Source organism: Lepidochelys kempii, chromosome 14, assembly GCF_965140265.1.
Source record: "Lepidochelys kempii isolate rLepKem1 chromosome 14, rLepKem1.hap2, whole genome shotgun sequence".
Lineage (NCBI taxonomy): Eukaryota > Metazoa > Chordata > Testudines > Cheloniidae > Lepidochelys > Lepidochelys kempii.
In genome coordinates this window covers 21,929,750-21,941,981 of record NC_133269.1, presented here as the reverse complement: position 1 = coordinate 21,941,981, position 12,232 = coordinate 21,929,750, and the positions used below count along the sequence as shown (strand labels likewise).

The 12,232-nt window shown below is 43.4% G+C and overlaps 1 protein-coding gene across 3 annotated transcripts in view; it reads left to right on the top strand.

The window, feature by feature from the left end:
- TEKT3 (tektin 3) overlaps positions 1 to 11,224 on the top strand; it is a 29,869-nt gene extending 18,645 nt beyond the window's left edge. For all 3 annotated transcript variants that reach the window (XM_073310826.1, XM_073310827.1, XM_073310825.1), the window contains 5 exons: positions 664 to 734; positions 1,883 to 2,026; positions 3,642 to 3,864; positions 8,877 to 9,031; positions 10,851 to 11,224. In XM_073310826.1, coding sequence (XP_073166927.1) covers positions 664 to 734; positions 1,883 to 2,026; positions 3,642 to 3,864; positions 8,877 to 9,031; positions 10,851 to 11,067 — 810 coding nt within the window. In that variant the 3' untranslated portion in view covers positions 11,068 to 11,224. The remainder of the gene's footprint in view (positions 1 to 663; positions 735 to 1,882; positions 2,027 to 3,641; positions 3,865 to 8,876; positions 9,032 to 10,850) is intronic.
- Positions 11,225 to 12,232: the final 1,008 nt, after the last annotated feature.

Here is a 12,232-nt window from a genome sequence, read left to right as displayed (position 1 = left end):
ACTTAGTAGTAGCCCTTATGCAGGCCCCCCAAGTATGTGGGGGGGCACCTTATTCCTTCCCGCACCTTACCTATCATATAAAGACTAGCCACAATCCACATGCATAAGGAACATCTGCAAAGTCCTTTAAGATCCTCAGCTGGAAGGTGCTATATCCATGCAGAGTGTGTATTTCATTGTGTGTGAACAAAGACATTTCATGTCGGGCTTGACTGTGAACAACAACCTGACCTGGATCAGGGGCAGTGCATAGCTGCCCCATACCAGGAGCCGCCCAAGGATGCAATTGCTCCTCCCTGCACCCAGCTTGCTCCAGCGGGGCAGGAATTTCTTACTGGGCCCAAGCAGTGACTGCCTAAATTCACGCCGCAAGTCAGGGCAGAGCCAAGAACAGGACTAAAGTTACTTCCTCATCACTGCGCATCTATTGTGCTGGCTCAGCTGCACTGCACAGTGTGTGGGAGGGATGAAGCCAAGGCTTTGCTTACTCCTTCCACACTTCCTGCATGCTCACTTGGGAAGTAAGGAGTAGCAGACACACAGCACAGGGTTACTGCTGCATGTCTAAACCTTGAGTTCAAAGAGGCCACATAGGAGCATGAGGGTTACCTGAATTCATAAGCAAGGACATTGATGGAATTTTGATTTTTGTCAATTGACCAGGAAGTTGACGTCATCAAGTCGTGTCAGGAGAGGATGAAACGCCACCTGGATAAGGCGATAGCCCAGCTTGCGTAAGGAAGAGTTTCACCTCAACTTTTCTTAGTAGCATTATATTCTAATTTCTAATGTAAATACCTCAGCAAATCCGCTCCCCCCTCAAAAAATACAGGTTATGGGGGAGAAATGTCTCGCACACTTAACAATTGCTCAGCTCTTGTTTAAATTTGATCTAATTGTTGAACAAGTTGGTGTAGACCCAAAGGGTATGATGCAGTGTTGTTTTTTAATAAGAGTAGCTTCACTTAGAGAGATACTCCACCATGGGTAAGAAATATTTGCTGTGGACCTAGGGCAAGGTTTCCAAAAGAGCTCATTCACCCAAAGTGCTGAGCTCTCTGGGAAATCTGGCCATTTGTTTTGGTGCGTAAATGGAAGCTGTGATCTTTAGACCATCTGGCCTGAAATGCCCTTCTAAAGGGATACATGAAACAGGCCAGGGACATTTTGAAGCTACCAGATCATTCCTTCATTTATTACATACATACATTTATTACAGGAAGTATCATCATCTAACGATTACAGAACTTTACTAGGAGTCAAGAGACTTGATTCTTACTCCTTGCTCTACCGCTGAGGTGCTATGTGATCTTATGCCTCATTTTCCTCACCTGAAGATAGGGATAGCACTTATCTCGCTCACAGGGGTCTCTTGTGGCTTGAATTGATCCATGTTTGTATGGTGCTTAGAGATGAGCAGATGAAAGGTGCTACAAAAGTGGAAGGTGTCATTATATCCCCTTCTCACAGGCATGTTCTTCCTGTTCGGGTCATTCAGAAATAGTAAACTCTTCCCATTTCTTTTGAATTTATATTCCTATGCTAAGTAAATACTAGCAATCTTGTGCTTGACATCAGGTGGGATGATGGGATAAGTAAAGGTACCTCTGAACCGCTCTTCTGTTTCTCCCCAGTTCTTGGGCTAGCTGGGAATTGAACTGGCCTCTGGTGTTAAGTACTTGCAGGGCTACTCCATGGATTTGTCCATTAGCGTCTGTTACATCAGCTCTGCCCCCTCATCATCTCTCGGACCCATTAGAGCAGCTTTAAGTCCCCTTTGCCTAGTTCGAGTAGTGCAGAAGGGGACTGCCCAGAGCTGGAGATGTGGTCTGTTATGCTCATTTTTATTTACTCTGCAATAATGGTTTTTCTGATGTTACAGATCCGACAGGGCAGCCCAGCACGAGCTGGAGAAAGACCTCAGTGATAAGCAAACAGCTCACCGTATCGATGACAAGTGTCACCATCTAAGGAACACTTCTGATGGCATCAGTTACTACAGAGGAGTGGAGCGGGTTGATGCAACGTAAGTACATCTTGAGAATTATGTTCAAGCTCTTTGGGACACGGGACTGGATAGAAAAAGTTCTACCTGCATGATCCAGACCTTTGGCCGAAACTACGGAGATGGTTCTCTCAGGAGAGGTCAGCTTTCCCTTTATTATGGGCTGCTACGTGCCCTCCCCCAATACACACAGACCACAGCCATGTGTCATTTTAGCGCACATGTTTTAACAATCAATGGAAACTGTACAGTCTGTTAAGTGTATAATGACTCTGTTGAGTGTACTGTAACCAAAAGATTACAGTGTGGGCAGGATATAAGTCTTCCTGTATGATAAAGGAGGGAGATTGCGAGTTTGAGCACGGGAGAGGTAGAACGGAGGCAGCAGACAGAAGAAGAAAGGAAGAGTAAAGTTCATCTAAAGCATAATTTGAGACACTCAGGCTGAGAATACCAAAGCTGCCTAAGTGATTTAGAAACTCAACTAAGTAAAATTGTGATTCTGCATCCAAATCCCTTGGGCGGCTTTGAAAAAATCTCAGCCTTAATTTAAAGTGACGTTGTTGGGTTTAACATGCATGTATTAGCTATTGGTCTGTGATGTAGTTGTTAAACTTCACATTTATTTTTCAAATATTTTTATATATATTTTATATCTATATAAGTCAGCATTGATCTATAGCACACTAAATCTGAATTGCAACCTTCACTTAGACAACGACTGTTGGTTTTGATTGCTGCTCAAAGAAGACCTGGTAATGGGCATAATATAAACAAAATGGGAACGAAGTGAAAGGAAGAGCATTGATCTTGAGATACAGTTCTGCTCTTCATTAGTCAACCTTGGCCCTGCAGTGAATGAATGAGGATATAAATCAGTACGTGGGTGGTTGTACCATAGCTGGTGGAGGGCTAAAGGAGTACATTTAATGTTCACTTGCACACATGTACTTCGTGGGCTGGAATAGATTTTTTTAATCTTTAAATGTTGATTAATTACCTCCCTACTGGGGCCAGAGGAATTTGGATGTGCAACAGAATAACGACGAAAATGAATGAAGCCCAAAGCTGATCAAATTCACAGAAGGTGGATGAGATGTGCAGCAGGCTGGCATGTCTGAAATGGGCCTTACCTGGGATTAAGGGTTGCATCAGCCTTGTTCTGGCCCTTTGTACAGGGATGGATTTCACTCTGAATAAATAGATATGACTAGGACAAACTACATGTACTATTTATTCAGTGTGACGTTGCTATAAATCTTACCGGCTGGAGTGAGTTGATTATAACTTTTGTCCCCTGAAGCTTGAACATACTCAAACTGTTTAGAAAGACGTGGTTTTATTAAAATCTTTAACATGATCCAAAAGTCACCATTTAAGACTATGTACATGGAGTCTGCATAACATGTCAGAGCTGTTTTCATGAATATGGCAGACTTTATATTTTTCTGAATGATCAGTGTTATTGAATATACTGTATCTGGATAGTCTAATTTTTCTGCGTCAGAGTCAGGATCACAGATTCCAGCAAGGATAATTTTTTAATCCAACTTCCTCCCTAATAGGATATGCAGTTGCCTGTAGTCAGCCTCAGCTACATTATGCTATTGCATGCCTCTGGTTTTGTTTTTCCAAGGATCTCTGTGCCAGAGTCCTGGGCCAAGTTTACAGATGATAATATTCTACGCTCCCAGAGTGAACGAGCTGCCTCCTCCAAACTGAGGGATGATATTGAAAACTTGCTGGTTGTGACTGCAAATGAGATGTGGAACCAGTTCAACAGAGGGAACGTCGCGTTCACTAATCGCATCTCTGAGACAGCGGATGCCAAAAATAAGATCCAGACACATCTGGCTAAGGTAATCGTAGAACAGTAGGGCTGGAAGAGACTTTAAGAAGTCATCTAAACCATCCCCTCTGTGTTGAGGGAGAATTAAGTAAACCTACACCATCCCTGACAGGTGTTAGTCTAACCTGTTCTTTAAAAAAACTGATGATAGGGATTCCACAACCTCCCTAGTAACCTGTTCCAGTGTTTAACTATCTATATAGTCAGTGCTGTTTTCCTAATATCTAACCTAAATCTGAACTTTCTAGGTTTTCCTCAAGGTTGTTGCTTATAAATTGGAGCCACAGATTAGATTTTTTAACTTCACAATAGAGCTGGTCAAAAAATGGGGGGAAACATTTCACAAAAATGTTGAATGTATTTATTTGTTGCCTTTTTTTTTTTTTTGTTGAAATGCAAAATTTTGACAAAATATTTCATTGAAAACTTGAAATTTGGAAATTTTTGACCAGAACTACTGAAGAACATTCTATTTTGTCTGAAGTAGCATTTTCGTGTGTATTTGTTAAATTGTTTGTTAGTACTTGTCATTTCTTGAGAAGCTGAAAAAGTCATTGTGATTTTTTTAGCTAATAAAATTACCTGTTTGTTTCTCCCAGTTAGCCAGCAATCCAACAGCTTCATAAACTTTCTAATTGTTGTACTTAGGTCCATCAACTGGATGCCTTTGTAACATTTCATAGAACCCCTTCTTCCCCTGAAAGGGTTGCCTTTAATATTGGTGCTTCACATTCACAGCAGAAATTTCTTCGAATACCAAGGATGTTTTTGGTGTTTTGAATCAAGTGGAGAATAAACTGAGAGTAGGGTAAAGGGACATCTTGTCTGATACAGGTAGATCATGTGGGAAAGTTATTTCCAGGAACATGCTCATGAAGGGCCTGATCCAGTGGCTACTAAAGTCAATGGGAGTCTTCCACTGAACTTAATCAAAGCTGGATCAGGCTCTAAACTCTGATGGTTGATGGGACCGTATTTCAGCCTGGCTATTCCACTTTCATGGCAAAAGCTAATTTTAAATGTTAATTGTATAGAGGGCTCCTTATAAAACTTTCGTTGACAAGATGACAGCACCAAGAGATCTTAGTAATGCTTCATTTTAAGATCCAAGAGACAGCAGCATTATGTCTACTGAGCTAAATTCATCCTTGTGATGTGATGGACTTCAGTGGAGTTACAGCAGGGATGACTTTCTAAATAGTGGCCAAATACCCATGGCTCCATTCAGCTCAGGGTCTATGCCACTGGTCCCCTTTGAGGTGCAGCCCCCCCAGGGGGTTGCAGAAGAACGTTCATGGGGTGGAAGGACTCGGTTCAGCCCCCATGGGGTGTGGGGAAGGAGTGCCCCAGCCCCGCCTCTAGCCTTGACCCAAGCCCCAGCCATGGCCCTGGCTCTCGCCCTGCTCCCAGCCCCCGACCGCGGCTCCAGGTGAACATGGACCAGGTGTGTTTGGGGGGGGTGGGGGCGCCACTGAAAACATTTGGGGACCACTCGTCTGTGCTGACTTCTGCCATCAAAGACCTGGCTGGGAGCCCCGAGGGGCATAAAGTTCCCTGAATGGGAGATTAAGGCAGCATCATGCCACCACAGTCTCTCTTCTTCCAGGAAGCCCGCAGAGGACAAGCACAGCCCCAAAAGTGATGGTGCTGGCAGGGGTGTGACCATGGCTAGGGCCTCTGGCATGGATTCAGTGCGCTGCCTTTGTACCCTTTCATGGCAGAACCCCTATGGCGTTCCCAGGGGAACCCAAAGCTGCCCCCCACTGACATCATCTGCTCTCGCTCGTGGTGAATGCTCACTGGGAAACAGGGAGATTAGCTAGCAATGGGAGGTATAATTTTGCCATGCTCCATCTGAACGATCCTTGTCCCTGGAATGGTTCTTGAAATCAGGCCAGTGGAAGTCCAGCAGGCTCCAGTAGAACCATGGGCATAGTTTGGGGTAGGGATAGGGTGGGCATTGGCCCCGCAATTGCAAGCCTCAGGCAGGCACAGAATTTGCCCCCCTCGTGCGGCCCCATTAGTTTGACTGGATCTCTGCCCCTCCTCCCCCCAAATATAGAAGCCAAACTACGCCTATGAGTAGAATCCTTTTATAGTCCTTCTTGGTTTCTGCTGGTGGACAAGAAACAAGTAGCCTTAGGCACCCAGAGTCCAGTAGACCTACTGCTGTATTCCAAAACCTAGTTTCCGCTGGCATCTCCACTATGGAGGAGGGCCGGATTAACCATTAGGCTAATAAGGATATAGCCGTAGGCCCTCCTATTCTTTAGACCCTACTGGTCAGGCAGGGGGTGCGGCCAGGCCGGGTGAGGAGGAGCGAGCTTGCTCTTGTAGCCCTGATGGAGCACTCCTCTGCCAGCAGGAAAGGCAAAGCAGCCCCCTGTGGCTTGGAAGGAGCTCAGCCGGCAGCCTGCTGTGTCTCCCTACGCTGCAGGAACACTGCCAGGTATCTGGTTAATACTGGTGACTGGACACTAAAAATCCAGTTACCACGGGAACCTGTGCCAGCCATGGGTGTAGTTTGAGCTAGCATTGTCCAGCCAGAATTATTGTCCCTCCCATGTATAAGGAATGAATTCCCACACATTTGTAGGAAAAACAAAACAAAACATCCCATTCTGGATATCAGCACTTTAACTTTTACAGTACCTTCCATCAAGGGGCTTCAGATGTATGATGCACTGTGTTCAATATTGTATTGAACTGTACTAAAAATCAAAGAAATCCAATTTTTTTCTTTGATGTATTTTTCTGTACTGGCAACCAAGTTCTTCCCTCACGCTCAGCCTAGTTCCACAGGCCAACGCATCTTTGTACTTTTAAGGGGTTGCAAAAGCACTGGAGGGAGCTCAGCACACAATGTTGTGGGTTTCTCCCTCCCTCTCCCTCAAGGATTTTAAATCCACTTCTTAGCAGGCTATGATAGAAAGACTGGCTGAATAGGCTAAAGGCAGGTTCTGTCCATTTGCTGATTCTCTAACAGCTCAATCCATCATAAAAGTACCTCACATCTGATTTCTTTTGAGTTTCATTCCAAAAACTTAAAGCTAAATAAACCTGAAGTTAGTCTTCATTTTTCTGCCCCAACTCAAACTAACTTCTTCCCAAGTGGAAAGTGTTGGGTATGGAATGTGATTTGAGACGGGAATGAGAACACAGGCCAATTCCTGCTGACAGTGATACCTGTGGAGTCTTATTGACTTCAGGGAGAACAGATTTTCTCACAAGAATAGATTTTGGTCCCTTCTGCTTTTTTACACCTGCTATAAGCAGAATCTCACTTTCCTCCCCTAAACTCTGAGCATTTTAAGGAAAAAAGATCCTTAACGGTTCTTTTAAGATGCTGATTTTCAGTGAAGTCTTTTTGTTCAGGGGGGCAGAGAACACAACAGGGAATAGCTCTGTTTTGTCAACTCCTAGTCATTCAAACTTTAGATTATGTTTGTTTAATGTTTGTACCATGATTTTGAAGAGCCAACATAGTACAGAAGTGCTAAGTATTCTGACTGGGCTGGCAACCATCTAAAGATCTGTATCCCTTCTAGGTGTTACCTTTTACTTACAGAAAGCTTAAAACAAACAAATGCAAACTGTAGGGGGCTTCAGAGTAGCGGCCGTGTTAGTCTGTATCCGCAAAAAGAAAAGGAGTACTGGTGGCACTTTAGAGACTAAAAAATTTATTTGAGCATAAGCTTTCATGAGCTACAGCTCTCTTCATCGGATGTAGGGGACTGGTGCACACAGAACTCTTGTTTAAAAAACCTCCTGTCAGAGCTGCTGATCACACATTCTAGAATAGATAATACTTAGTCCTGCCATGAGTGCAGGGGACTGGAGTAAATGACCTCTCGAGGTCCCTTCCAGTCCTATGATTCTATTCTATGATTCCAATTGTGGAAGAGCTTGGGGACAGAATGGCCTGATGTGGTGAATCACTGGCAATTAACTATACAAACTGGGTATCATCCCACAAATAATATTTGGGTTCAGTGTGAAAACAGTAATTCATTGTCCTCAGCCAGTGCAACACTGGGAGGCAGCTTTCAGAACAAGACAACCTAAAATGTAATTTTCCCACTGTTTCCTCTACTTCACTGGATTTCACACCTGAATGGTTTTCTTTTACATAATAAAAGCTGGCTGCCTCCCAGTCTGCAGTCAGAGTAAGATAGGATATGTGTAGAGTCCATAGCTTGGGGAAACACCTGTAGGGCTTGGCTTTGCACTGTGCCATGTGGAGAGCTTAGGGTAGAAGCACAAGGTTGGAAGAGGTGGGCAGGATGGGCATGTTGCAGTGCTCATCCTCATGCAGATGAGTACTCCACTACCTAGGAGGAAGGAGACCTAAGAGAAGGACAGTGTAGCACCCTCACCCTCCATGCTACCTCTTATTCAGAAGTATCTGTTTGAAGAATTGGGTGTCGTGAGAGTAGAATAAACTTGTTAATTTTACATAAATAAATAATATGTAAATATGTATGTAAAGAAATGTTTGATGACTTCATAATTTTTTGCAATATGTAATTCATACTTAGGCCATTTCCTCCCATTAGCCTTAGGCCCCTCGTAACCTTAATCCAGCCCTGAGGACAGTCAGAACTAGAAGCTGCTTCCTTCTCTAAAGATAAGCCTTAAAAAGAAGATCCTCACCCTGTTGGCAGGAGTTCTGTAGTTTTGTGTGCATCTGATCTTGCTCCCATTCTGGCCATTAGTAGGGGAGCCAGTGACGTCAGTGGGAATTGGAGAGAGCCCAATATCAATGCCACCTTTGTAAATATTATTCTCCCAGCAAGCCATTTCCCTCTCTTTCTCCTTGCTTGTGAATATGGATCAAAACGTAAACCTGTCAGCCAGCTGTGGTGTAAAAGACAGAGGTTGTATTGGGTATAATGTTGGCTGCTTGTTAAATTTAGGATCTCCTGCTACGTGATAGAATTTTGAGGGGAAAAGAGAAAACACAAAAATCTATTCTCTAAATAGCAACATTCATTTGTATATGCTGGTTTTGTTTAATCTTAGACACTACAAGAAATCTTCCAAACAGAGATGACGATAGCAGCCATTCGAAAAGCTATCAGAGACAAAGGGCCACCATTAAAGGTGGCCCATACCCGCCTGGACGAGCGCACACGGCGGCCAAACATGGAGCTGTGCCGGGATTCCCCCCAGTTACGGTAAGGCAGGAGTTCAGGGTTACTGATTCGTTTAAGGCAACATGATTCCATGCAGTGGTTGTTACAAGCCACCAGCCATTCCACTGATGTTCAGGGCTGTTAGAGCACTGGAGCATTCACAGGTTTGCAAGATGACAAAGAGAAGTTAATACAGCTCAATTTTTATGTTCTTACCTGAAACCTGACGTTAGTAGTAAAGTCAATTGCACGTGAACTAATTTCCTAGGGTTTGTGTGGCATGGTGCTAACCTCATGCAAACCTTTGCACCTCCAAAGGAGAACATTAATGGTTTCCATCCTTACAAGAGAGACACTAAAGAAGATTCTTGAGCGGCCATGTTTCTATTTTTAAGATGCAGAACATCCTTAACTCCCATTGACTTCAGCACTAGCTGAAGACATTCAGTACTTGACAGGATAGGGCCTTCAATAGTATTTTACGCGTGGAAGTGTTTTGGCTGTTTTTTTTTTTGAAAACTAAACCTCCTCTTACAAAGGAGTCTAGTGCCCAGAGGAGAGCTGGGGAGGGCATCTAGGGTCTTCCTCCTTTTGGAGTCTGTCTCCAAAGGCGCTGCTGGGGCCTGATCTGTCCTTTCAGCAGGAGGTTTGGCTATCACTTCCTCCCTAGCCTGTCTCTTTTCACTGATATTCCAGCTAAAGCTTTTTGGCTTCCACAGCCCAGTTCCTAATAGCAACCTCAGATGAAGTCAGTGGGAGTTTTGCCATTTGACTTCACTAGGTCCAGAATTTCACCCCCAGTCTTGATTCAGTGGCTTTATCAGATATCTGATATGGGCAGGGCCGCACCACCCCTGCAGCGAGGGCTCCCCACACTGCATTATATTCCATATAACTGTACTCCAGTGAGTGTCTGCTCTGGTCAGTTACCACAGGAGAGCTGAGTCCATCCTGAGTTCTGTGCACAAAGACACCCTTAGTCGGTCCATCTGTGCAAGGACCATGCTCAGTCTGGTCCATCATGTAATAGTGCTGCTTAGACTTAACCAAAGAGCCTCCCAAATGCCTGACAATGTGAGTTAGAGAAATGCTGTTATCTCTATTGTACAGATGTAAAAAAGAGTCCCAGAGAAACTAAGTAACTTGCTCAAGATCACATAGTAAGCCTGTGACAGAGCAGGGAATAGAATGTGATGTCTCCCAAATCCCAGACTAACACCCTAAACGCTAGACCATCCCAACCCGCCACCCAGTACATTACAATACAGCTGGTGTGCTGAGATAACTAACAATAGTGCATCTTTGCAGTGAGTCAATGTAAAGATCTGCAAGACAACTGTAAACTCTATTTAGTCATTGTATCTAAAATTATTTCGCCTGACTGTTCTCTTGGCATCCTGAATGTCTTTATTCATCCATCATTCATATTCTTTTCTTTAATTTTTAAATTCTGCTGTTTTTCACCCTTTACACTATGTATGTGTGTGTGTGTGCGCGTACGTGCACACACATTTGCATCTGGTGTGTGCGTAAGCAAGGAAAAACCCAGAAAAAGAAAATGAGAACAGGAAACCACAGCTTTCCATCACTTTTCTAAATGGCGCTGTTTGTCATGTGAGTTGTTTCCATGTGTCACTAGAGTTTGAGAGCAGTTTGTTTGTTAAAGGACCCCCCACTGAAGGCAAAAGGAATTCTGCCATTGTCTTCAATGGGATCCAGGATCAGCCTTAAGTCAGAAACATGTGCATGCAATACATTCAGAATGTAACCAAGATGGTATTTAACGGCACCAAAAGCTAAGTTATAGCACTATTTCCATCCTAGAATCTACTAACTCTGTTTTTCTGTTGTTGTCTTCTAGCCTGGTTAATGAAGTCCATGAAATTGATGACACTATTCAGAGCCTTCAGCAGAGGCTGAGGGATGCAGAGGACACCTTGCAGATGTTGGTCCACACCAAATCTAATCTGGAGCATGACCTGGCTGTCAAAGCCAACTCCCTGTTCATTGATCAGGAGAAGTGCATGGGGATGCGTAAGACCTTCCCCAACACTCTTAGGTTGGTGGGGTATGCATAGGCCAATATAGCCCTGAAGCTTCCCCTGCTCTGATTAATGAAAGCTCATATATAGGGGGTTTCCTCGGTGGCACTATGGTGTTTTAATAATATAGGGTTATATTTTTCATGTATTAAAGGATGCACTAATAAGAATTAAATTATCACTTTCTGTGTTAGACTGTGTCTTGGGGGACTCTCCCCTCCTCTCTCCACCTTGGTGGCTATACTTATTCATAGAATGTGCAGAGACTATCTGAAAGGGTGCTGTTTGACACTCAGAGAGATTCCACTCCATAGTGGGAATTATTCCTGTCATCTCAACCTGTAATTTTAGAAATCTAAAATTGCAGGGTCTCTCTCCTTTGTTTCTCTCTGGTGGGGCAAAAAAAGGCAGAAGTAAAACTAAAAATACTCTGCAATTAGAGTAATTAGGTGTTGATATCAATGATGTATTTTTAGGCATGCAGCAGGATAAACACAAATTATTGTGACAGGTTTCAGAGCGGTAGCTGTGTTAGTCTGTATCAGTAAAAACAACGAGGAGTCTTTGTGGCACCTTAGAGACTAACAAATGTATCCCACCAAAGCTTATGCCCAAATAAATGTGTTAGTCTATAAGGTGCCACAAGGACTCCTTGTTGTTTTTACAAATTATTGTGAATCCTAGGAACCTTCCTAATGTGTACCATTCATCCACTCGAGTAACTGGACTTTACAAAACTATCTTCCCTGTTTAGAATTCTATATAATCCTGCTTAAATAGGTGAGATACCCTAATTATAGCTGCTTGAGGATACCTAGGCTTTGCAGCTCTAAAGAGTGCTATCATATGCACAATAGTAGACACTTTACGAGTGTAGGGGTAACATTTTCAAAAGGTCCTAAGTGACTTAGGAGCCAATTTCCATTGACTTTCAATGAGACTTGGGATCCTAAGGACCAGATTTTCAAAGGCATTTATGCATCTAAAGATGCTGATAGGTGCCTAGTGAGATTTTCAAAAGCACCTAAGAACATTAGGCACCAAACTGTCATTGAAATCAATTATTTAAGTAGGTATTAAGCACCTATGTTCTTTTGACAATCCCAGTAGGCACCTGTCTACCTCTTCTGAGGCCTAAATACCTTTAAAAATCTAACCCTAGGTGCCTAAATCACTTTGAAAATTGTACTGAGGCTCCTAA